The sequence below is a fragment of the Eriocheir sinensis genome, chromosome 3 (genome assembly GCF_024679095.1).
Source record: "Eriocheir sinensis breed Jianghai 21 chromosome 3, ASM2467909v1, whole genome shotgun sequence".
Lineage (NCBI taxonomy): Eukaryota > Metazoa > Arthropoda > Malacostraca > Decapoda > Varunidae > Eriocheir > Eriocheir sinensis.
The window spans coordinates 2,775,931-2,803,430 of NC_066511.1; the positions used below are offsets into that span (position 1 = coordinate 2,775,931).

Sequence of the window (27,500 nt, forward strand, 5' to 3'; positions counted from 1 at the left end):
ACGTAAGGAGTCTGCCAGAGGCCGGTTGGCCTACACAAGGCAGCTCCGGTAATCCTAACTCCACCTTACCTCACTATCCATGAATTTATCCAACCTCTTCTTGAATGTATCTATGGTATTGGCACCCAGAACATGATTGGCAAGTCTATTCCATTCATCCACCACTCTATTGGTAAACCAATTCTTGCCTTTGTCTTTGTTGAATCTGAATTTATCTAACTTAAATCCATTGCTACGTGCCCTACCTGTCTCTTTAACAACCAAAACCTTATTGACATCCCCTTTATTATAGCCCTTCAGCCATTTATAAACTTCGATCAGGTCTCCGCGCATCCTTCGCCTCTCTAGAGAATGTATATTAAAATGCTTCAGTCTATCCTCATAAAGCAAGTTTCTCACCCCCTGAATCATTTTTGTTATCCTTCTCTGTACAGATTCTAACATCTTGATATCCATTCTATAATAGGGTGACCAAAACTGAACCGCATAATCGAGATGAGGTCTAACTAGTGCTAAGTAAAGTTTGAGGATGACTTCAGCGCTCCTATTGCTTACGCTCTTTGAGATGAAACCCAATACCCTGCTCGCTTGATTTTTAGCCTGAATGCATTGAGCCCTAGGACAGAGGTCAGCACTCACTACGACTCCTAAGTCTCTCTCACACCCAGACCTGCTTAGAGGAGTGTTATTTAAGGAGTTCAACATTTTATTCATATCTTCTCCATTCTCGACGAGCTCACCTGTGTTTGTTTTCAACGGCCCAATTCTCTCCCTTGTTTTCGTTCTGTACAATTTAAAGGAGCCCTTGGGATCGCTCTTGGCCTCGTTGGCTACCCTAATCTCGTAATTCTTTTTTGCTAGGCTGGTGTTCTTCACCGATCTGACTAGTTCAACATACCGACCCCTGAGGTGGCTTTCCCCGTTCTTTATTTTCCTATAACTTACTTTTTTTAAGCCAATCTCATGCTTGAGCCTGCGGGTCATCCATTTAGGGTCGTTATTTTCTTTTCTACGTGCTTGGTAAGGGATATGCTGTCTCTGACCCTCTGCTATTACTCTAACTAAATTATTGTAGGTCATTTCTACTTGGTTCCCTTGCCCTTCAGGTTCCAACCCTGGGATCCGGCGTTCATCTAGCCCCTAGGTTCCCCAATTTACCTCCTCAAGGTGTCTTCTAAGCCCCTCGTAATCTGCTCCTCTAAAGTCTGGCACCAACACAGGGTTGAGTTCATGGGTTACCGCCCAGTCAAAGTTAAACCTAATCTCCTTGTAATCACTACCACCTAGTTTAGTTCTCCCCCAATATCTAGCTCACTGATCATATTCTTGTTGTTGGTAACGACTAAGTCTAAAATGTTGTTACCTCTGGTAGGCTCAATTACTGTCTGCTTGAGGAAATTGTCTTGTATTACTTTCAGAAAATCCTAAGATTCTAGATCACCCACCACGCCTTCCCAATCTATATTCCTATAGGTAAATTCACCCATTATGCAGACAATTTTGCTCCTGCTCGCCCTGCCAACCTCTTGTAGTAAGATATCCGTGTCTTGCCTGCTCAGATTGGGTGACCTGTAAAGAACCCCTAGAGTAAGTTTGTGTTTCCTTTTGTGGACGTCCACCCAAACTGATTCTGAGTCGCCATTTGTTTGAATAGAATTGTTAGCGGAACATTTGAGTATGTCTTTAACATAAATTGCTACCCCTCCTCCCCTTCTCCCCTTTCTATCTTTGTGAAACATCTGATAACCATCTATTTCTAATTCCGACATGAAGTGTTTGTTTCTAGCATCCACCCACATTTCCGTGATTGTTATGCGTAATGTCGAATTTCGCTTTCCCCCTCAGTAGATCTATCTTGTTCCTGAGACTCCGACTGTTGGTGTAATAAGCCGCTAGACCATTCCTTTTTGCACCCTTTCGATTAATCCTGAGCTCCCTAGTCACAGTCTGCGATGCACAGTCATGGACGTTATGCCCTCCCCCCTCGCCTACCCTAAAAAATCCTGCAGGGTGCTGAGTGACCGTTCGAGGGAGTCGGCGAGAACCTCAACCCCCTGTAGTGACAGATGCACTCCATCCTTGGCATACAAGGTGCCTTTATCGTAGAAGAGGTCCCAGTTATCAATGAAAAGCCAACCGTTACGCTTGCAGTGAGCCGCCAGCCTGCTGTTTACTGCTAAGGCCCTGGAGAGCCATCCCTCACCTACCCCCCTCCTTGGCAAACACCACACATGGCCGGCACCCCACCGAAATCTCTTACTTGGCGAGCGATTCCCTAAAGCGCCTAAAAATTTCCTCCCTTCCACTCTGCCGATATCATTGCCACCGTAACTGCAGAAGACGATAGGCTGGGTACTCTCTCCCGCTAGAATATATTCAATCCTGTCAGCAACGTGCTGTATACCTGCCCCTGGAAAGCAAACACTAAGTCTATTTCCCTTATCCCTTGAACAAAAGTACCTGTCAATGACCCTGACTTGACTGTCCCCCACAACTAACACCTTCCTCTTAAAAACGGTGCCAGGAGAAGGAAGAGGAGCTGAAACAAGAGGAAGGGGCGAAGAGAAGGTGGGAGGGAAGGGCAACAAGGCGGGACTGTGCTGGACAGGGAAGGTGGTAGGTAGGGGGAAGGGTACTGGTTGTAGCTGCTGATGGGGTAGAGGAGGAGGAGGAGGAGAGGGAGGCGGAGGAAGTGGGGTAGGTAGGGATTTTTTTTTGGGGGGGCATCAGCCCTGGCTGGGCTATTAGGCCATATTTATTTGTTTTTTTGTAGGTTTTGCTGCTTTTGTCGTTAAAGTTGTTTTTTAATGTTATCATCATTCACCAGTCATTCATTCAGCACATACACACCACTTAACATATAAAGAAAAAAAACGTGAAACAATTACATCCAGGAGGACCTTACCAAAGTTAGCTAAGTAGGGGTGGGTGGGGACACACACGCACACAGCATTCATACATACAGGGCTGTGTAGCCCAGCAATAGACCAACATCGCATATAAAACTGAGATAATATATATATATATATATATATATATATATATATATATATATATATATATATATATATATATATATATATATATATATATCTATATATTTTATGTGTCACCTGCTGGTTATCACGTGGACCACAACAGTAACAATACATTGGTTTACATAGGATATATGTAAGATTACCTTCGTAGGATATATATATTATTATATATAATAAGAAAAATTATGAACCCAGAAAAAAATATACATATATTTCGGTCACATCTCGTCGATCAAGCAGGTCTCTCTTAAGAAAAGCATCAACAGGTCGGTCGACTCAGGATTCCCGTCACCAAGAACTGTGTCCAAGCTGAGGGGAATGTCCCTCGCTCTGCAGTAGTTTACCAGTGGACTGCGTTCACGGGTAAATCTACTGCAGTGCAAGATGAGGTGACCGATGGATAGTGTATCATCACACGTTTGACATATTGGTGGAAATGTTCTATTGATGTAGGGGGTCAGGTGTGTAAGCCGGGTGCTGTTTAGGCGCAGCCGGCTCAAGACTATTTCCTCGCGGCGAGTGGAGCGGTTGGCGGTGCTCCACTCTCCGAAACTTGATTTCATTGTCTTTAAGGCCAGGTCGGTCCACTGACTTTGCCACAGAAGATGTATTGATGTTTTCCCAAAAGAGAGACACGATTGAAGATCACGAGGGATTTCCCAGGTTCCCTCGAGTTCGACAGCCGATTTAGCTAAAGCGTCTGCCTGCTCATTGCCGTGTATGTTGCAGTGACCAGGCACCCAGATCAGCGAGATGGACTTGGGACATGAGTGGAGTTTATTAATGATACGACCTGGTATTTCATTTGTGTCTGTTCTCAAGGACTCAATGGCCTGAAGGGCTGACATTGAGTCTGAAAATATAATGAATGAATTATGAAGGAAGTTTATAGCAAAACCTATGGCTTTATCAATAGCGAAAAGTTCTGAAGAGAAGACAGATGTATGGTTCGGCAGCCGATACCTGAAGGCACATTCACTCGACCACACACTTGCACCCCCATATTCATTCGTCTTGGAGCCGTCAGTGTACACGTGGTGGGAGTTTTGGTGACTGGCGAGCAGGGCACGGAAGTGCTGGTGGACCTCCGCCTCCGGCGTCATGGGTTTAGGTCGTGGTAGCATGTCACATTTTATGTGTATGTCCGGTGTTTCCCATGGCGCTATATTTAACGTCACCAATTTGTCGCAGTCACACAAATCCACACCTTGCTCCTGGCATAGCGAGTGGAGGCGCACGGCAAGTAGTCTGCGCGGTGCTTCTTCTTCTTCTTCTTTTAAGATTTACCCCCTAAAAAGGGGGAACGGGCCTTTGTCTATGCGACGGCCCGTCGCAGGGGGGAGCCCGCCGCTGGCGTGCGGCGGGTGTAGGGAAGCCTCCGCCGCCGCCACAGCCACGGGTAAAAGCCGGCGAGCAGCGACGGAGGCACGGGCTCTCTGGGCAGGCGCCCAGCAGACACCCGTAGCGGTACTCGTGCGAGCAGCCGACTGGTCGACCCGACCACGGAGGGGTGGCCCTAAGCGAGGAATACCCCACGGGTCCACCTCGCCTCCGCAGCAGGGCCACCCGGCTGCTCGCCCGAGGAGTGCTGGCGTTCCACTGAGCGCGGTGCTTCTTCTTCTGCTTTTAAGATTTACCCCCTAAAAAGGGGGAACGGGCCTTTGTCTATGCGACGGCCCGTCGCAGGGGGGAGCCCGCCGCTGGCGTGCGGCGGGTGTAGGGAAGCCTCCGCCGCCGCCACAGCCACGGGTAAAAGCCGGCGAGCAGCGACGGAGGCACGGGCTCTCTGGGCAGGCGCCCAGCAGACACCCGTAGCGGTACTCGTGCGAGCAGCCGACCGGTCGACCCGACCACGGAGGGGTGGCCCTAAGCGAGGAATACCCCACGGGTCCACCTCGCCTCCGCAGCAGGGCCACCCGGCTGCTCGCCCGAGGAGTGCTGGCGTTCCACTGAGAGCGCGGAAAAAGGGTTGCCAGGTCTCTCTCTCTTAAACAGGCCATGCATTTGCCTAAAAAGGCCGACTTTAAGGCCAAACCCATATTTTGCCAATTTTAATGCAATTAATCAATACAATATGATGAACCAATTTAAAGATAAATTATATATTATGCAAGCAGCGTTCAGACACAACGTAAATAGAAAGAAGTGGTAGAACATAGGTCACACTGACACACCATAATAGGAATATCTTTATAATAATAGTTACGTATCTGTACTCACCAACTTGTTCTCTTCGAAGATTTTTTGATGAACAGCAGCAGTTCTAAATTCTTTCTCCCACTCCTCCTTATAATTCCTTCCATAATTGTATTCAGTCTTCCATTTTCCCATTGTAGCTGTGTCGGTGTAGGCTTTGTAGGCAACTTCACACTGTAGTTACAGTGTAGTACACGGTGTGAGGTGCAGACCGTAGGGCAGCTAAGCGAAGACTAAGGTTTTTTGACCGACGTGACGTGTTCCTAACAAAGTCCCGACGTGTCTGCGACGAAGTTTTCCCTTACTATAAAGCATTACCACATAGTCTACGTTGCTAATTCCAGTGCTACTTTGGTGAAAAATATAAACAAGTACAAATGTAATTCATTACAGATTTTTCGTGACGAATCGAAGCCCAATACTTTGATAAAAATCAAAGGAATTTACAGTAACGGGGTTACCAAATACACGTCCCGCACAAGAATCACGTACCGTGGCCCTCTGCCCCCCCTCTCTCTCTCTCTCTCTCACACACACACACACACACACACACACACATATATATATATATATATATATATATGTATATATATATATATATATATATATATATATATATATATATATATATATATATCCCTTCTTTTCTTGAAACAAATTACGTGCATCTCAAAAAAGGCCCCGAAAAGGCCAGACTGAGGTTGGCCTCAACAGGAAATAAAACCGAGGCCAACCTTCTCTCAAAAAGGCCCATTTGGCCTTTAAAGGCCAAACCTGGCAACCCTGCGCGGTGCTGATAAGAACAGATACTACACTTTGATCTTAGCCAAAAGGCCGAGATGCGCGGTGCTCTGAGCCCGTGCTTATATTGCACCAGTGGGGCACAGGCCACGTTGCCAATGCTAGTTTTCCTGAGTGTTTTTATCCCGTACGAGAGCACCAAGTGCTCTCGACGGATACGGAAGGGAGGAACATTGCCTCCACCTCAAGCCGGGCTGTACGTGTACATCTTAAGGCTCCAGGGCACTTTCGCAAACATTCATTCTGAAACACATCCAATCGACTCAGCGTGGCATCGGATGCCGACCCATACACCTGCGAGCCGTAGTCGATGTGAATTCGAATCAGGGATTTGTACATCATTAATAAAGATTTTTTGTCTGCTCCCCAGGTGGTGCCGCATAAATATTTGAGGATATTTATTTTCTTACTACATCTAACAAGCAAGTTATTTACGTGAATTTTCCAACTGAGTCTGCTATCAAAGTGCAGACCTAGGAATTTAACTGAATTTTTTAACTGTATCGGCTGGTTATCTAGAGTTAAGCGCAAATCAGGTACTTTACGTAAAGTAAAAACAACACAGATACATTTATGGACTGAAAACTTCAAACCCCACCGCGAGGCCCAGTACTGGACGGAGTCAAGTGCAACTTGCATCCGCCCAGCCGAGAACTGTGCGTATGGCGAGGAGTGCCACATCGCACAGTCGTCGGCGTACAGTGAGTATTTAAGGTTTCGGGGGACGGGAGTTGTCGACAGAATATCATTCATCATAATACAAAATAAAGTTGGACTAAGAACACTGCCCTGGACGAATACGTCCGAGATTACGTTATTAGGCATCCTGACAGAGAATGTTCTGTCCTTCAGAAAGTTACAAACAAAAATAGGCAAGTGTCCTCTTAAACCGTAAGCGTGCAGCTTCATGAGAATTCCGCGTCGCCATGTCATGTCAAAGGCTTTGTGGATGTCGAGAAACACCCCTATCATGAATTCTTTCTTGGCAAATGCCTCTGAAATATATTGCTCCAAATTCATTAAATGATCCATTGTGCTTCGATACTTCCGAAAGCCACACTGTTGATCATTTAACAATTTTTTTGACTCTAAGGAAAAAAAGTAGCCTTTTATTTACCATTCGTTCCATGATCTTACATGAGCACTCCGTTTAGGCAATAGGACGAAACGAGCTGGGACCCGTAAGGCGGCCAGAACTCTTTGGTATCGGTATGACGTGCGCAACCTACATCAAGCCTTGAAGTCCCCGCCTGGGGGGGGGGGACCACAAATTCCCCCAGGGAGGACTTCCCTTCTGGCTGCCGACCCGAGAGGTGTCTTGATAACTCCTCGAACCTCTTTCTTCTCAATTTCTGCAACATTCGCGGTCTTCGCTCTAATTTTCATTCTGTGGAACATCATCTCTCTCTGGAACGCTGTTCCAGAGTATACCAGTGAAAGGGATGCAAGAATGCATATGAGATTTGGACCGTATAGGGATGAGCTTGAGTAGAAAGTCGTGTGCCCTTGTAGTGTATGGGCAGCCTCTGTGACGAAACAGAACTCCCAACCCATTGCAGAAGACACTGTTAAAGGTACAACAAATGGACCGTGAAAGTAATGCGAAAAGTAAAAGTAGGACACGGCATCAATGTAAAGCATGCCACGAAATCATCACTGTGTTTTATTCGATTTTTATTCTTTCAAAATAATAATTATATCGTGGCGTCGTCAATCTCCCAGCCGCCAATTGTGCATCGGTTGCATATAATCTTCATACATAAAGATCTTCCCAGATTTTTTACTGACCTATATAAACATGTTCTCCGGGTAAAGCTTCCCGAGAAAGCTATATTCCTAATTTCATAAGAAGTAAATGTCTAACGAGCCATACTGTACGGTTCGTTTAGGGTTTTTTTTCTCGGGTCGAAATGTATTAAGATACTTTCGTTTCCAGTTTTTGTGAAAGTTCTCGAACTCAGAGATCCCGACAAGTCTCCTGTGTGGCGTCAACTTTTCTTTAGGGCGTGGTTAGCCCGGGAACCTTGGTTCGAGTCCCACCGATGCACACTGGCAATTTTCAACCATCACCAAGTGTCGGAAGATTACCCACATGCTCGCCAGATTTTCAATTAACCCTAACTTCAGCGACCTCGGTGAAGAGGAGCAGCACCGAGGAGCAACATGGGCCAGGCACTATACGCCAAATTCGTCTACGCAACTAACGGGCTGGGGTCGTCCAAGAGATCCCTCAAGAAAGCCTACCGGGGCTATAGACAGCACAAAAAAATATCCATTTCTTTTTTTTTTTACGTCGCGGCCTATTGCGCCGTTAGGCTTTTTCCCTGGTGAGACATGATGGTCGACTCAGCCCGTTCTGTCCCAGGCGAGTGTCTTATAGTGGCGCCATCTTGTTTTGGCTCATGCTGCCCCCCAGAGCTCATCTTTGAGCCTCCCTTTGGAGACGTAATCTAGAGTCCGGATTGATGGGCGGTCTTCAGGGCAGCCAGTGGGTTGTCTTAGGCCACTCGGCGGTGACTGAAACATCCCAGCTGTGCGGCGGCCACGATTTGAACCCACGTTCCTCCTGGAACTCCTGAACGCGGCGCCGGCACGCTAATCACTCAGTCACCGCCTCTCCGCATTATACACATTGAAGAAATGAAGTGAGAACTTTGAATGCTCACAAAATGATTTTTTACAGTACAGGAAACAACTCAAGGGCAACAAAAAGAAGTGTAGAAAAAAGCCCGCTAATTGTTGTTCCCATAAAACAAAAAGTAAAGAGTGGCCAAAAGAGAGGTCAATTTCGGATGGAGAGGTGTCTTGATACACTCTTTTTGAAAGAGGTCAATTCAGAGGCAGGAAATTATAAGAAATTAACTGTGATAATGTTGAGGAGCTCTTAACATGCCATCACTGGATGCACAGCTAAAAACACGTTATACTAACGATTAACAGCATAACTATGAACAGTATTCGCAACGGTTTTTTTTTTATTAATGTTTTACCCTAAGAAGTCATAGCCCTCGTAGCCTGTCTCACTTACAATATCCAGCCACTCAGGCACAGCCGCTTTGGTATGGTGTGCGCCTCTCGACTCCGAGTCCCGGCCTGCTGATAATGAGTCGGGAGGGCCACTCGACGCCAGACACACACCACGGTAGGTGTTTTGGGATGGTATACAGCGGAACATAAGACACTCGCTTTTACACACGTTGTTTTCTATAATTATGTTTGTCAGTATATTTTTACATATCAATTGGGTTTCTTATTCATATAGATATTATAATTTATCACATTGACCATTAACCATGTATTTATCTATTTAAAAATATATCTGTTGAGCTACGCATGTATTTGCAATTTCTCTATCTCTATCTATCATATAACATCTATCTATAATATAACCGCTCCTTGTCTGTGGAAAAAATTTTCGGCCTGAGGGGCTCCAACCTCACTAAACCTGCCAGGATGGAGCCTGACAGGTCATAGCCTTAATCCACTGAGCTCCGGGTGCAGTGTGTGTGTGTGTGTGTGTGTGTGTGTGTGTGTGTGAGAGAGAGAGAGAGAGAGAGAGAGAGAGAGAGAGAGAGAGAGAGAGAGAGAGAGAGAGAGAGAGAGAGCATCATTATCAGCTTGTATCATTCCACTGCAGCAGTGAAGCATCTCCTAAACTATTCCATTTGTTTCAATCTTGTATCTCTATAGTTTTCAACCTCGACATAAACGTTCCATATAATTATCAATTTAATCACACCGTCTGATAAAACAAATGTAAAATATATAATACCCATTGGGTATATTATATTTGGGTAGGCTGTGGCTTAGTGGTCAGTGTGCGGGCTTGGTGTCCTGAAGGACCCTGGTTCAAGATCTTCTTTCCACAACAAACTGTCCTATCCACTCTTACGCCGATGATTCTACTCTTTATTGCTCAACCTCTTTAAAAAAAAAATCATACCAACAGGAATTACAAGACTCCAGGCTGGAGGTTGCAGAACACTTAACCCCAGACTATCTGTAATTTATGATTGGGGTAGAGGGAACTTGGTGTCCTTCAATGCCTCAAAATCTCTACCTATCAACTCGACACAATCTTCCAAACACCTATCCCTTATTCATCGACAACACTCAGTTGTCATATTCTACACTAAACATCCACGGTCTATCCTTAACTAAAACTCTTAACTGGAATCTACACATTTCTTCTCTTACTAAATCAGCTTCTTCCGCAAGGTTTTAGGCATTCTGTATCTTCTCCGCCAGTTCTTTCACCCTCCCAGATGCTGTCCATATAGAAGGATCTTGTCCGCCTTCTTATAGCGTACGCGTCTCACGTGTGAGGAAACTCCACACACACCGCTCTCTTGGTCAGAGTAGAGTCTAAGGCTCTTCGTCTCATGAACTCCCCTCCTCTTACTAACAGCCTCCTACCTCTTAGAATATGCCGCAAAGTTGCACCTCTCTATCTTCTACCAATATTATTATGCTGACTGCTCTTCTGTACTTGCCAACTACATGCCTCCTCCCCTCCCGCGGCCCCGTTGCATTCGACTTTCTACTCAAGTTCATTCCGATACTGTCGAAATCCCTTATGCTGCAAGAGTTAACCAGCATATTCATTCTTTCATTATGTAAAGGCAACCACTTTACCATTCCTCCTGAACGAGCAGAGTACTTGTTTCATGGGCTCCAGTGCGTGTGAGGGAGTGTCGGCTAGTTGTCAGCCAGTTGCTTCATTGAAGCCGATGAGAAGTTGCCTCTTACCCAGCCAGCGCGTCTACTGAAAGAACACAGCCAGACTCCACACCGGTACCATCGCTCTTCTGTCTGCTGCTCGTTCCCTGTGAATTCGAACGGCGTGGGCTACCGTTCGACTCTCTCCAGTCTGTTCCTGTTGCCATCTTTGCGGAGTACAAACCCGAGTCCCCAGGTACGCCTTAGCTAGGCTAGTGCTTCCCCCACATCTTCAAGTTAATCGCCAGTGTCGCTGCCAGTGAGTCTACGTATTAGTTTGTGGGGGATGATTCAATCTAGCTAAGCGGCCGTACGGGCCGGGGAGTTATATGTACATTTGTCTGTCGTGTGTGTTTGTGGTTCAAATACACTAGTTGTCTTACAAATGTTGTGTTGTTTGCATTCTACTCCTTGGGGGGGGGGGGGGGCTAGATACCTTATTCCGGGGCTAACAAGGGCAGCGGAGGTGAGAGCGTGGCTCTCTCGCCCTATCTGCCGCCCTTACATAAGTAGCGACCTCGCCAGGATTTAAGGTACTAGTTTCTCTTGGAGTGGATGGGCGTTAAGTCGCCTGTAGTGCGACTTTGCTGTCTGAGTCCCGGAAGCAAGGTTTGCCTTTCCACCATGTTGCTTGTCGACCGTTCGGTTGTGCGAGTGGATTGGTAGGACGCCAAGTCCAATTTTCTTTGTTCCTCAAGTTAACCTTCATCCACTCAAGTTGTCTTTGGTGTGGATGTCAAGGGTTCTCTTCGTTTGCGGTGCCGGTGTTTCCTTTTTTATTGTTGTTGGTTGGTTGTGAGAACTTGACGACTTTTTGGTGTCTGTGTTGTTCGGATCTAACTAAAAAACTTTTTGGTATTTTGTGTGTTGAGTCAAAGTGTACCATTTTTTTCTTTTTGGTATCGAGAACTGTTGTATCGGCGTCTTTCTAGTGCAGAAGACCCATTTGATTTTTCCATCTTTTTGCCTTTCCTTGTAAGCATGCCCTTCAATGAATTAGAGGCCTTGAAGGCTCAAGCTCAAAGCCTGGGTCTCTCTGGCGACGATGTGGGGAAGTTTATTCTGCAACAGCAGGCCATTCAAAGGGAAGAACGTGCCCTAGAACCGAAGAGAGGAAGCTGAAAGCCGAAGAGAGGAAGCTGAAAGCCGAAGAGAGGAAGCTGAAAGCCGAAGAGAGGAAGCTGAAAGCCGAAGAGAGGAAGCTGAAAGCCGAAGAGAGGAAGCTGAAAGCCGAAGAGAGGAGGATGGAAGCCGAAGAGAGGAGGATGGAAGCCGAAGAGAGGAGGATGGAAGCCGAAGAGAGGAGGATGGAAGCCGAAGAGAGGAGGATGGAAGCCGAAGAGAGGAGGATGGAAGCCGAAGAGAGGAGGATGGAAGCCGAAGAGAGGATGGAAGCCGAAGAGAGGAGGTGGAAGCCGAAGATGATGGAAGCCGAAGAGAGGAGGATGGAAGCCGAAGAGAGGAGGATGGAAGCCGAAGAGAGGAGGCTGGAAGCCGAAGAGAGGAGGATGGAAGCCGAAGAGAGGAGGGTGGAAGCCGAAGAGAGGAGGGTGGAAGCCGAAGAGAGGAGGGTGGAAGCCGAAGAGGGGCGGATGGTAGCCGAAGAGAGGAGGGTGGAAGCCGAAGAGGAGGGTGGAAGCCGAAGAGAGGAGGGTGGAAGCCGAAGAGAGGAGGGTGGAAGCCGAAGAGAGGAGGGTGGAAGCCGAAGAGAGGAGGGTGGAAGCCGAAGAGAGGAGGGTGGAAGCCGAAGAGAGGAGGGTGGAAGCCGAAGAGAGGGTGGAAGCCGAAGAGAGGAGGTTGGAAGCCGAAGAGAGGAGGGTGGAAGCCGAAGAGAGGAGGGTGGAAGCCGAAGAGAGGAGGGTGGAAGCCGAAGAGGAGGTGGAAGCCGAAGAAGAGAGGCTGGAAGCCGAAGAGAGGAGGGTGGAAGCCGAAGAGAGGAGGGTGGAAGCCGAAGAGAGGAGGGTGGAAGCCGAAGAGAGGAGGGTGGAAGCCGAAGAGAGGAGGGTGGAAGCCGAAGAGAGGAGGGTGGAAGCCGAAGAGAGGAGGATGGAAGCCGAAGAGAGGAGGATGGAAGCCGAAGAGAGGAGGATGGAAGCCGAAGAGAGGAAGATGAAGATAGAAGCTGACAAGGAAATAGAGTTAGCACGGATCGCCGCCCAAGGAACACCTGCCAAGGGTTGTTTGGAAGAAGCCGTGAGTAGACCACGTCTCCCCCAGTATTGGACGGAGAGGACATAGCCACGTACTTGACCCGCTTCGAGAGGGTCGCAGATCTCCTCGGGGTGGATGAGGCCACTTATGCCGTCAGGTTAGGCTGTTTACTCACCGGCAAGGCAGCTGATATTTACATCTCTTTACCACCTGAGACTATTAATTCTTATCCTCTTCTTAAGAAAGCGTTCCTGACCGGGTTTCACAAAACTCCGGATGGATATCGTGCTGAGTTCAGGAGCGCCAAGATCCAGAGCAACGAGAGCTACGCGCAATTTTCAACACAACTGAAGCGTCTTTTCAAGTCCTGGGTAGAAGCCTCCGATGTACAAGCCACCTACGACTCCTTGATGGACTTCATGCTGCTGGACCAGTTTCTCTCTTCCCTCTTCCCGGACATTCGCCTGTTCGTCAAGGAACGGCTGCCCAAGACCTTGTCCGAAGCTGCTCGGCTTGCTGACAACTGGGCTTCCGCCCATAACTCCTACTTCCGGCCTTACTCCTCTCGTAAGAAGAATGCCATGTCTTCTCCTACCGACACGCAGTCTTCCCGAGCTTCTTCCCCTAGTTTGGCCGAAAAAGGAAAGAAGGCTGCTGTACGCTGTTACAACTGTGGGGAGGAAGGTCACGTCCGTCCCAACTGTCGCAAGAATCCCAGGGCTTTTAAGGACAGCGCCAGCCTTCAACCACACAAGGTGGGATTCTGCATGGAAGATAGCAACATCAACACCTACAAGGTTGCCGGGACGGTTAATGGAGCCTGGACCTCCTCCATCATCAGAGACACTGGGTGCTCCTGTGTGGTTGTGTCCGAGGAAGCTCTACCCGATGCCGACGTCACCAACTGCAAGAAAGCCTTGGTCGCGGATTACCTGGGGCGGACAGATGAGTTCCCTATCCTGCGGTGCTACATAAAGTGTCCGTATTTCGTAGGGTGGACCAACGTCGTGCGGGCCCCCATTAAGTTCGCGACGGTTCTAATTGGTAATATACAGGGAGCTAGAGCTGCTAAGGATCCTGATAGTCTACCACCAGATGCCAACCACGCCCCGATGACCTCTGCCGACTCCAGTATCGCTCCACCTATTGCTTGTGCTGATGGGACGTCTGCCACGAGTTACAGCCTGCTTGCTGGCGACACTCTTCCCGAGCCTACTCCAATTTACCCTCAAATATGTGCCGTTCAGACCCGGGCTAGTAGGATGAAACGCTTACATCCCCTTGTTGTTTCCGCTCTCCAACCTTTGTGTGTGATTCCGGAGACCTTCGGCCAACTTCAAGCCTCCTGCCCTACCCTCAGCGACGTGAGGGCCAAGGTTAGTTCCGGAGTGGTTGATCACGTGAGGAATAGTGCTGAATTTCAGTTTGTGGAGCTGGACGGAAATGCCTTTCCTCTAATCGTCCTAACAAGCTTGGACAGCAAACTCTAGCTGTCTCGCACGATTGTCTGCATCTTGTCCTCTCCGTTGCCCATGAGAGCCCCCTTGCTGGTCATTTCTCTCACAGTAAGACTGAGATGAAGGTAGCGGAACACTTCTTCTGGCCGGGCATGGGAGCAGATATCCGGACTTTCTGTCGATCTTGCGACAAGTGTCAACGATTCTCCGCCAAAGGCAGGGTCCGACCAGCTCCTTTGAAGCAGATGCCCATCATCACCGAGCCGTTTTCCTGCGTTGCCAGTGACCTGGTTGGCCCTTTTTCTCCCCCGTCCTCTGAGGGCCACCGGTATATCCTAACTTTGATTGACTTCGCTACTGGCTTCCCCGAAGCGATGCCTTTAAGAACATCGACTCAATCTCCGTCGCCGAAGCCTTGCTGTCCATCTTTTCTCGCGTCGGTATGCCCCGGGAAGTTCTGTCTGACCGGGGAACCCAGTTGATTTCGAAACTGATGGCTGAGCTTCATAAGCTGCTAGGGGTAAAACCCCTCTTCAACACTCCTTACCATCCTAATGGGAACGGTCGAGTTGAACGACTCCATGGACCCCTGAAAGCCTCGCTAAGGAAGCTGTGTGAGGACAAACACCGTGAGTGGCACCGTTACTTCATACCAACTTTATTCGCCCTCCGGGAGATACCAAGTGACTGAACCAGGGTTTCATCCTTCGACCTGCTGTATGGCCGCTCTGTACGGGGACCTTTAGCAGTACTACGGGACCTCTGGGAAGACCGCAGCATTGAAGACCAAGAGCGTGACACCTTCCAGTATATCATCGAGCTGCGGGACAAACTGGATGAGTGCGCGAAGATTGCTGCCCGGAATGCCGACGTGAGTACCACCCGATACAAGGCCTACTTTGATGTTAGGTCCCAGGATCGCCAGTTTAAGCCAGGAGACGAAGTGTTACTGCCAAGCGACAAGAAGCGGCTACTTCTCTCCTGGAACGGCCCTTATAAGGTAATAGAAAGGCGCAACAAGGTAGACTATGTCATAGCCGAACCCAAGGGACCCAAACTGTATCATGTGAACCTCCTAAAGCGCTACTACCGCCGCGCACAGGTTGGGCTGGCTTCTGTACTTGACGAAATTTCCCCTCTAGCCGACTTGGATGAAGAAGCCGACCAGGAAACGGTAGCTGCTGTCCTCCAAAACGACTACCATCCTGACGTGGATCCAGCAGTAACTCTTTCCGTGACTCCGGATGGCCTAACCGACTATCCACCGACTAGCAGCCATCCTGAGATAGGTCCGGTCCTGTCAACACTTCAACAGGGTGAGTTGAAGGACCTTCTAACGGAGTTTGGTGACGTTTTCTCCGATATAGCAGGCTGCACAAGTATCATCGAACATGATATCAAGTTAACCACCACCGATAGAGTACAGACGAAGGTCTATCCCGTGCTAGTACACCTTAAAGCCTTCTTTGAAAAGGAAGTAGAAACCCTCATGCAGCTGGGCATTCTCCCAGCACTGTTCTCATGTCGTTATGGTGAAGAAGGCGGATGGAACGTATCGGATGGCAGTTAACTTTCGACAATTGAATTTCATCACCCGCTTCCATGCCTAGCCCACCTGCAACATGGAAGAAGACCTGCACAAGTTTTCAGGAGCCCAGTATTTCTCGAAACAGAATCTGTTCAAGGCTTACTACCAGGTACCCCTCACTCTCTTCCCAGGCTCAGTCCTTAACAGCCTTTCCTACCCATATGGGCTTAATGGAGTTTTGTCGGATGCCATTCGGGTTCGTCACCGCCTGCGCCACTTACATCCGCCTGATGAGGATGGTATTAGCAGGACTGTCTAATGTGTCCTTTTACTTTGACAATATCTTTGTTTATTCTCAGAAGTGGACCACCCACCTGCTGACAGTTAGGTCTGTACTCGACTGGCTGAGACAACACCACTTCACCGTCAAACCTTCGAAGTACCGCTTCGGAGTAGAGTCCATTCAATACCTTGGATTCTGGCTTGATGGTCGTTATATCTGGCCATTATATGATAAAGTGGCAGCCTTGAATAACATCTCTCCTCCGGCCAAGAAGCTGCTCCGTAGTTTTTTAGGACTGATATCCTTTTACATGCTCCTCATTGCTAAGGCTTCTGAAGACACCGGCCCCTTGTCTGACCTTCTCAAGAAAGACGTTCGCGAGCCACTCGCTTGGAGTCCCGACCTCCTCAGCCGCTTCGCCCATCTCAAGTCGACGTTGGTCGCGGATCCCGTGTTGAGGCTTCCTAACGCTCAGCTGCCTTTCGTCTTGAGGACGGATGCCTCAAATCATGGACTGGGTGCGGTTCTTCTCCAGTACTATGATGACCAGCCACATCCCGTCTCGTACGCCAGCCGGAAGTTGCTCGACCGGGAGACACGCTATTCTACCATCGAGAGAGTGTTTGGCCATCGTGTTCGGCATCCTAAGGTTTGATTATTACCTTAGAGGTAAGGAATTTTTACTAGAAATAGACCACCGCCCGTTGGTCTACTTGGCAACCTTCAAAGGAAAGAATGACAGGTTACTCAGATGGTCCTTGAGTTTACAGCCCTACAAGTTCCGCATTGTTCATATTGCTGGAAAAGATAACTTAGGGGCGGATCTCCTAAGCAGGGATTGATAACTTTTTAATTCTGATTGTACTTCGGGGTTATTTTCTTGTTCCTTTAGTTTTTGTTGGGTATTTCCTATTAATCTTACCTTTAATCTACTTTCAGTAGATTCTTGTTTGGGGGGCCGTGTCAAGGCAATCACTTTTCCGTGCTTCCTGAACGAGTATTTATTTCATTGGCCTCAGCGCGTGTGAGGGAGTGTCGGCTAGTTAGATTGGCTTCGGCCTACCGTTCGTTTCCCTCTACCGGATTCGGGGTAGCTTCAGAGCTTCAGCCGGTTGCTTCATTGAAGCCGATGAGAAGTTGCCTCTTACCCAGCCAACGCGTCTACTGAGAGAACACAGTCAGACTCCACACCGGTACCATCGCTCTTCTGTCTGCTGCCCTGGGAAGTCGAACGGCGTGGGCTACCCTTTGAATCTCTCCAGTCTCTTCCTGTTGCAATCTTTTGGGAGTACAAACCCGAGTCCCTAGGTACGTCTTAGCTAGGCTAGTGCTTCCCCCACATCTTCAAGTTAATCGCCAGTGTCGCTGCCAGTGAGTCCACGGTTTGGTTTGTGGGGGATGATTCAAGCTAGCTAAGCGGCCGTACGGGCCTGGGGAGTTATATGTACATTTGCCTGTCGTGTGTGTCTGTGGTTCAAATACACTAGTTGTCCTACAAGTGTTGTGTTGTTTGCATTCCACTCCTTGGGGGGGGCTAGATACCTTATTCCGGGGCTAACAAGGGCAACGGAGGTGAGAAAGTGGCGCTCTCGCCCTATCTGCCGCCCTTACACTTTACTTTACTTGCAAATTCTGGAACAGTCCTTCTTCGTCTGTATTTCCTCCTGCCTACGACATAGACCGGGAGCTGGGTGACATTTAATCAACATGTTGAGTACAAGAGGATTGAGGTGCCGCACGTGTAGAACCACTCACCCTGAGTCACAAAAGCCCATTCTTAAGTTCCCCCTCCTGTGCATAATATAGATGGCGCTGATGAAAGAGGCCTAAATTGTGTTTTTTATCAACATACTGAGTACAGCATTGATTTTATTGTCAATGTATACAGGAAAGTAAGCTGAATAAAGAATAACAACTTGAGAATGGATTATCCTGTGCAACTTAAGAATGGAATATCCTGTGTAAAGTCCATTTAAGAATGATCCTAATTAGGGCTAATTAGGATTTTAATCAACATTTCGAGTACAAAGGTGAAACTACAGCAAGATGAAGCCTAAAAATACCAGATTCAGAATCTCTAACTTAAGAATGAAAAATCTTGTGCAAACAGTGCTTAAGAACAGGTCAAAGGTCAAAATACTGCAGAAAATGCATAGCTTAGCTGTAGAGAATTCTTCCCAGTGCGTATGTGTGCATTGCGGTTGTATTTCATGTATATTAGCTTTTTCGTGCATAGTTATGATGTTCATAACACATTAACAACAATAGTCTCAGATAAATAGCAAGTGGTCCGATAATGATACCTAAAACACAGATAAGCAGCTTTAAACTAAAAAGAAAAGCTAGTTGCATACGACCTCAAGTTGTGGTAAATAAAAAACAAAACAATACTGAGACTGTTTTGGTAAAGTACTCGATGATTATACAAATTAAACTATTTCAGGTGATTAACTCATAGCCCTCCAATATGTGTGAAAGAGTAGTAAGTCCCGGAAACAAGTATATCCATACGGTAAAATAGGCAAATAACAAAAATGTAAACTTAGAAATCAATCATTTTGACAAACATTATAACCATATAAATGACAAATAGTCTGTAAGTAATATTAATTTAAATGCTTCATAACAAAGCAAGTAATGTTTGAAGGTCAAATTAATTTCTAACAATCTGCACCCTTGAGTTTTCACCAATCGTTTTAATATGAACATGTGGCAAACCATCAGTAACATAAGGTAGCACCTCCCATGTCTTATACGTCATCGTGATCACTGTCTACTTCATAATCATCTTCATGTACTGACAAAGTATCTTCATCTGAAGAGCTAGCAATGTCTTCTTCATTGGTCCCATCATCACTGTCATCCTCATCTTCTGTGATTAACTTCTCTGAAATCTGAGAGGCAGTAAACCAAGTAATTTTATACGAATCATTCTCTAGTTCCCATCCGTCTTCGGTGGCTAGATGCTGGTTGATCTCAGTGTTATCAGCCTGAGGCCACATTCTAGCAATAAATACTGACCGCTGTATTTTGGGGGCAATTTCTGCCTCACATGGTGGAATTGCAGATCCAGCAATGCCTTTAATATTATGCAGAGGATGATGTGTAGAAGCTTTTGGTCCAAAGCTTTTCTCAAAGACTCTGTATATGTAGTCGTTGAGGTTAAGAGAGCTTTTGGAATTGCTTTTTGTTCCATATATCTTTGCCGTAAATGCCTTCAAAATTTCTATGGATGCAGCACTTATTTTACCTGTGGCCATTTCTCCGAATGCCATTTGTGCTTCTGCGTCCTTCTCCAGCAATAAAAATGGCCGAGTCTTTCCTTTCCTGACAAAAGCGGAGGTATAGTCAGAACCAGTGAATGATGATGATGGTTAAGACTGGTTTTATAAAGGGTGTTAGTATAGTTGCTAGTAAATAGTTAACCTTTTAAATGATTCAGTACTCTGATCAAAGCTGTGTATGATCATTGGGGAGGCGGTGGCTGAATCGACAGAGTAACACCACAGCGTTCAGGAGGACGCGAGTTCAATCCCCGCCCGGTGCCACCAAGCTGGGATTTTTCAGCCGCCGCCGAGTGGCTTAAAACTACCCACATGCTGTCCAGAAGACCACCTATCAACCCGGACTCTAGATTCTAGGATTAAAGATGAGCTCCGGGAGGGCAGCATGAGCCAATGCAAGATGGCGCCACTATAAACACTCGCCTGCGCCAGAACGGGCTGGGCCGACCATCAGGACCCACCGGGAAGAAGCCTTGGGCCGATCATCAGGCCCCACCGGGAAAAAGCCTACCGGCGCTATAGGCCGCGACGTAAAAAAAAAAAAAAAAAAAAAAATGATACTTTTCTGAACCTAAAAAAAGCCGAGATGCACCTGCCCAAAAACGCACCACACGCTCCCGCAAATTAAAACATGTAGCCTATTATTCGCCACTGAAAGATTTTTTAAAGAAGTAACCTTACATTACTCACACACACACACACACACACACACACACACACACACACACACAAATCTGTCTGTGTATCACCAAAATCAAGAGAAAACAGAAGAATATAAGATGTAGTTGTACTACTCACCACTAAAGAGTTATTGCTCCTAATTAAATGAATCCCAGACCTGACACGTCGCACCGAGGCGTGGTGCATAATAAAATATAGTAGTCACGTTACAGACGTTAAATAGTCTACTCTACCGCCACCGCACAGACATAATTCCGCATCTCAAAGTAGATATCTTTCACTATGTGTAAAATATATAGATTCTGCGGTTAACTGTTTAAAAGAGGTACAAATACTATAAATATTTCATAGGAATATATATTATATTTGAGCAAGTAGAAAAAACACAAATCCCGTAAAATGAACATCAGTAAACACCGCTACGCAACACGGAAATTTGTTACCTACTTGCATAAACACTGTTCTTAAGCACTGTTTGCACAAGATTTTTCATTCTTAAGTTAGAGATTTTGAATCTGGTATTTTTAGGCTTCATCTTGCTGTAGTTTCACCTTTGTACTAGAAATGTTGATTAAAATCCTAATTAGCCCTAATTAGGATCATTCTTAAATGGACTTTGCACAGGATATTCCATTCTTAAGCTGTTATTCTTTATTCAGCTTACTTTCCTGTATACATTGACAATAAAATAAATGTTGTACTCAGTATGTTGATAAAAACCACAATTTAGGCCTCTTTCATCAGCGCCATCTATATTATGCACAGGAGGCGGAACTTAAGAATGGGCTTTTGTGACTCAGGGTGAGTGGTTCTACACGTGCGGCACCTCAATCCTCTTGTACTCAGCATGTTGATTAAATGTCACCCAGCTCCCGGTCTAATATGACCTCCTTCAAGAGAGGAGTAACAAGACACCATTTTATCCGAAATTGACATCTCGTTCTTCCAACTTCTGTTCGGAGCAGCGTCTAGCGGACTTTTCGTTGTGGCTGTCTTTGATTTTGCCCTTGAGTTGCCTCCTTTTCCTTTTTTTTTTTAAAAAAAGCTCACGATTCCTCCTCCTCCTCCTCCTCCCCCTCCTCTAGCGCCGATAACTAGCCATATTTCAAAATTATATGTCCTCATTTTATCGTGGTCGGCTTCGGGAGAAAACACACACACACACACACACACACACACACACACACACACACACACACACACGAGGCGAAGCTAAGGACCATTAACGTAATGGCCTCACGTAAATATACGCCACGGTCTCCAAGACAAGGCAAGTCCAGGAAGCAGCCAGGAGCCACGCGGAAGGTTGTGGGCTTGTGTGTGAGCCGACGGTAAGTGTATGGCTGAGGGAAGGAGAATATGTGAGTCTCGCTATTTGCAATGGAAGGGAAAAGAAAAAGAAAAAGAAAAAGAAAAAGCAATTACACAGTATTGACGATGATAATGTGTGTGTGTGTGTGTGTGTGTGTGTGTGTGTGTGTGTCTCTCTCTCTCTCTCTCTCTCTCTCTCTCTCTCTCTCTCTCTCTCTCTCTCTCTCTCTCTCTCTCTCTCTCTCTCTCTCTCTCTCTCTCTCTCTCTCTCTCTCTCTCTTTGTCTCCACTTTCCGCAGTAATTCGCTCCTGCCACACCTACACGACATGGTAATGAAGTGTCTGTCATACACACACACACACACACACACACACACACACACACACACACCTCCCGGTAATTAGCTGAATAATCGAAGCTCCAAACAAGGAATGAATTTTACGGTGTCACCTTAAAAATTCCACCACATTATACTTAATTATCGCTTATTCCTGCATTAAGAGAGGATCGGGGCAGGCTGCTGCAGCATTTGTATGATGATTGTCGCAGCACATTACGTTATTCGTTGTCAGATGACCTACGTGTGTCAGACTGTGCTATGGTTCTACAGTATATATGTTTGGCGCACTCATGTCTTTCCCCCTTATTACTCTGTAAAAAAATGCCCTTAATATGTCTGTCTTCTACTTGCTTATGGTAGATTTATTTGACGGGTTGGCGGCCTCGCTGCAGGAAACTTTCCACGTAACCTCATCTATATTCTGCCCATTTAATTACCATGTCGTGTTGAGAGGTAGACACCTAACGAAACGGGCCTAACGGCCATAGTGTTAGACTTCCCCATTCCCATCCCATCCCCATCCCTTACCCGTGGCCATAAACCGTGTGTAAAGCGTCCCCATGTGGTTGGGGTTGTTTTACGCTACCCCGTGAGGGTGTGGATGGGGTGGGAAAAGTGTTGAGTCCGCGGGGTAGAGTGCAGGACATCTTCGGCTTTTCCATCGTATATTTCATGAGTAAATAGTGTTCTATTTGTTATTATAGAAGGACATATATTGAAAAGTATCAGAATATTTGTATGACTGATATTATATCGCAAACTTTGCTAAAGTTAATATATATTTTTTAATTTGTAAAGACTCTGGTGTTTCCATTTGATTGTAAACGTACAGTTATTCCTGAAGATTCCTTTATAATTGTCCGCAAGAATGGCAAAAGACGGCAGATTGATGACTAAATATGGCATTATTATGGCAATACTTAACATATACCATAAAAAATAGCATTTCTTGGCGACCACCTTGATTTAAGACAAAAATGCCATAAATGACACGACCTGGCAACACCGGTGTGGCCGCCCAGGTGTGTGTGACGAGTCATGGATACCAACCTGTCTCATAAATTAACTTACCCGCGTTACTTGTTATTTACTCGTAGATCAACAACGCTATTGTTTTGTTTTATGATATATAATGTATATGAATACCATGGTGTGTAAGAAATCCATTATTTATTTCGTTTTCTGTAATTATTGGTTTGAAAGTGCTGCCAACATTATTATGACGCGCGGATTGGTCCCTCATATAAGAACATAAGAACATAGGGAAACTGCAAGAGGCCGGGTGGCCTACACAGGGCAGCTCCAGAATCCCCCCCACTACTCACGGTGGGTGAGGTGTAGTTACAGGGGTTACAGGTAGAGGCTTGATCCTCGTTATATCGGCGGTACCCAGACACGCATCCAGCACCCCGTCACCTTACTGCACCCACACCTCACTGCCACCTGTCGTCTTCGTCCATGTAGCTATCCAGTCTACTCTTAAAACAAGCTATCGTCCCTGCACTGACTATGTGATTGCTGAGTCTATTCCATTCCCCCACCACCCTATTACTAAACCAATGCTTGCCTATATCTCTCCTAAATCTATACTTTTCTAATTTAAATCCATTACTGCGAGTTCTATCCTGCTGGCTAATTCTCAGTACTTTACTTATATCGCCTTTGTTGTAACCCTTGACCCATTTGAATACTTCTATCAGATCTCCCCGCACTCTTTGTCTCTCTAGTGAATGTAAGTTTAGATGTTTCAGCCTATTTTGATATGGGAGGTTCCTCAGCCCCTGAATCATCTTGGTCATCCTCCTCTGAACTGATTCTTGCAAGTTGATGTCCATTCTGTAGTGTGGGCACCAAAACTGGACAGCATAATCTAAGTGTGGCCTAACTAACGCTAAATAGAGTCTGAGGATGACCTCTGCACTCCTGTTGGTTACCGTCCTGTTAATAAAGCCTAATACCCTGTTAGCCCTATTCCTCGCACTAATACATTGCTTCCTTAGTTTTAGGTCAGAGTTCACTAACACTCCCAAATCACTTTCACACTCAGACCTGCCTATCGCTGTGGAGTCTAAACTATACCCATGTAATGGGTTGCGTGTTCCTACACTAAGTACGCCACACTTGGTGATGTTAAAATTCATCTGCCATTTGTCTGACCAAGCTGACAGTTTGTTGAGATCCTCCTGCAGTGTTCTACCATCCTCCCCTGCCCTAATAGTGCGTCCTATTTTGGTGTCATCTGCAAATTTACCTATGTCACTAGTTATCCCATTGTCTATGTCATTGATGTAGATAATTAATAGAAGCGGGCCTAAAACTGAACCTTGAGGAACCCCACTGGTAACATTACCCCATTCGGATTTTTTACCGTTAATGGTAACCCTCTGTTTCCTGTCGCTAATCCACGCCTTAATCCAATCAAATACCTTCCCTCTTATCCCATGAGCCCTGACTTTATTTAACAGTCTCTGGTAAGGTACCTTATCGAAGGCCTTACTAAAATCAAGATAAACCACATCATAGCTCTCATCATTGTCAGCTGCCTCGTATACTCTATTGTAAAAGGATATAAGATTAGTGAGGCACGACTTTCCTTTAGTAAACCCATGCTGTGAGTCGGGAATTAAACTACGTCTGTCTGTCCCGGGGATGGGAAGGTCACGGGGCGGCTTGTCCATACCCCAGTCCCGCGTATGGGGATGGGGACGGGTAGGGAATGGGGAAGACTAACACTATGGACGTAAGCCACTCTTGGTGAAAACGACCCTCCCGTATCCTTGCTTTACCTTTCCCTATTGTGTCATTAACGCCAAAGATTTTAGTTCAACTTCCTTTCTAAAGACAAACTCTCTTACTTGCCACACGAAACTACATGCACGCTACACACATACCATTTCCTCACAACCATCAAAACTTATATAAAAATTCAAAAGCTCAACCTCGGAGTTCCCCAGGTCGGACTCGGCTCTTGATGTTGACCAAAACAGGTGTCTTGATTGCTTTTCCAACTTCTTCTTCATCAACTTCTGCATCATTCACTGTCTTCGCTCTAATATCTGTTCTGTGGAACACCACCTCCCCTCCTCTAAACCTCACCTTCTGTTCCTAATCGGAACACAGGTTCCTTGGGCTGCTGACAGTAATCTCTTCTCTGGATGTTCCCACTATCTCTATCGTAACTTTCAATCCCAAGCTACATAGCTGCTCCCTTTGCTGTAAAAATATAATGCAAAAGGTTAACTGGTATCTTCATTTTTTCATCTCCTCCATTAGCAAACTCTAAACAGCCTTCCTTTTGCATTATTTTTTCTTACTTTCATTTGTATAATTTCATGACAGAAGTATCAAGACACCTCTAGAGTATGAATTTATCTCGCTTTTCAGTTTCTTTATTTTTCTCCTGTTATAATGCAAACGTATTATGTGTTTTTATCCCATGCAAATTTCCTATACATTAATTAAAAAAACAATATATGTTTCCTGGCTTTTTTTATTTTGCTTGTGATTTCTCAACATCTAAATTTTACCTCGTTTCCTTCCGCAGGTCACTCTCGTCAGGGTATCAAGTGTCGCATGTGCAAGACCAACGTACATGTAGAGTGCCAGGACCAGGTAGCGAAATGCCAACCCAAGTCGCGTCTGCTCCGTCGTCAGCGCTCCACCTCCGAGATCGAGTCCAAACAAATGGAAGGCGGGGATGACGACAGTAAGTAGAACAGCCACTTCTTAGCACAGAACTGGTGGGCGTTATGGTCTGCACTCCCTTCTGCAGATTTCTCCGTTACCTTTGCTTATGTTTATATGTTAAAAAGACTATTCAGGTTGGTGATAATTTGTCAAGTCAGTAGGAATCTAAATATGTTTTTCTCTCAATCATTCACCGTGTAAAAGCGTGCCAATGTCATTAATATTAATGTGTCCAGTAACATGGAAATTTTTCGCTCAGCTTTTCGTGACGTGTATGACACAGTAACATGAACTAACACACACACCTCTGCTGGTGCCGCGGCTCCTCCCAATACACAGTCTTCTATTCCCGCAACATTATTATCGGTATTCCTATTTCATATTACTTCCCATTTTCAGACATTAAAATACTCTATCCTAATCTTTGATTTTCAATAACGTACTCAAGGAAATATTTATATTTTCAACACTTCAAATCTTTAGACACATGCACCAGCAGGGAGCAGCTGCATCCCTCCACCCAAACATGCCTTACTACACTTCCAAAGACACGAGCAGAACCCCCCACGCCTCATCGCACAGCCCGTGGATATTTGATATAACTTGGTGCTCCGTCTCTTCCAGCGGACCCCAGTATCACCTTCAGCTCCCTTATCGCCAGCCAGCCGGCAAGGCGAGGCGCTGAGCCGCCCTCCACCAGTGCCACTACCGAGATCCAAATAGGTACCTTAGACACATGGAGGTCGTGTCCTTTGTCAGACAGGAACATCCCGGACCACTCGGGAAGCTCCTTAACTCGTAAAACTGTTTCGCGCACATGAGTCTAGTTTAGCTTACAAAAATAGTAGTTTTCCTGATAAATGTAGTACTCCGTCGAGGTTTGTAGTTACGTATGGTATTAATGTTACTAGTAAATGTGGGGAGGACGTATGGTACCTTCCAGTTGAGTGGTGCCCAACCATATTTGAAAATTAGATCATTAATAGGCGACTATTAATATGTAGCATGTTGGATTTGGTCATTCAGCGGCATGCTTTCATTTTTTTAATGTAATCGCTGGATAATAGTCTCTTAGCAAAGTTATCAAATAAGAAAGCATTAAAACATCAACCAAGTTATTTTCATGCTATTACAAAAAAAGTTGTATGGCTAAGTTCGTTGACGCTGGTTGTGCATCACTGCTCTGGCCGATGCGTAACGTACCTCTCGAGTCTTACCTATATAGATCGACTTACTATAACACCTACTTATTATTTTCTGGTACTCACTAACATAGATCAGTTTCGTAGATCGTTGAGCCCACTTGTGACGGAGTATAGTAGACTGTGGAGGCAGATTGTGAGAACTATTTAAAGTCAGGGGGTGTAATTTCCAATCATTGTTGGATAAGTAACAGCTAAGCTAGACTCGTAACCAGTGACCTTGGGAGCACGTCTGAGAGTCTCCCTCGCCACTGCCTTTCCTGCATGCCTCCCACCCCTCTCAGCAGGCGAGGCGTTGCCAAGTACAAAGTCGCGATGTGTTTGAAATCCCTCCCATTGGCGGAGCGGAACAAATATCAGCCACCATTAGCGTTCCGGCCAGTGCCCGCTTCCACACACTTCGATAACGTTTCATAACAAGGACTTGTAGATTACTGTCTCAAGCAGTGAACTATTTCCTCAGGTTCTAAAGAATCTGCAAGTCTTGCTTACAAAAAACAAAATCAGGGAAATTTTTTTCTTGATTTTTCGATTATCATCAAGTAACCTGTAAGGCGCTGACTGGCGCGATTCGAAGTGACTTCGATATCCCGGAATAGACCTATGTAACGTTGGAGCTGACTCACGCATATTTCGACTTTCCGAGTGCTGTCATTTTTACATGAACATTACCGACCAATGTCAGCTTGATGAAGCACTGGACGCCAGCCTGTCTTGCGGTATCCCAACCCTTCTGTACTCGTCCTTTCATCCTATATCCCTTGCCTTGAACCACCTCCCCTCCAGATATATATTTAATGGTGAATGTTTACCCTTCATAA

The 27,500-nt window shown here is 46.0% G+C and overlaps 1 protein-coding gene and 1 non-coding gene across 5 annotated transcripts in view; one reads left to right on the forward strand and one right to left on the reverse strand.

Moving 5' to 3' along the window:
* LOC127003509 (SH3 and cysteine-rich domain-containing protein 2-like) overlaps positions 1-27,500 on the forward strand; it is a 74,049-nt gene that overhangs the window by 40,871 nt on the left and 5,678 nt on the right. For 3 of the 4 annotated variants that reach the window (XM_050870323.1, XM_050870341.1, XM_050870331.1), the window contains exons 3-4: positions 25,335-25,496; positions 26,102-26,200. In XM_050870323.1, the coding sequence (XP_050726280.1) occupies positions 25,335-25,496; positions 26,102-26,200 (261 nt within the window). The remainder of the gene's footprint in view (positions 1-25,334; positions 25,497-26,101; positions 26,201-27,500) is intronic. The other variant, XM_050870346.1, reaches the window with a different exon arrangement.
* Positions 5,895-6,080, reverse strand: LOC127007572 (U2 spliceosomal RNA). The gene has a single exon (XR_007760295.1). It is a non-coding gene; the product is annotated as a U2 spliceosomal RNA (small nuclear RNA).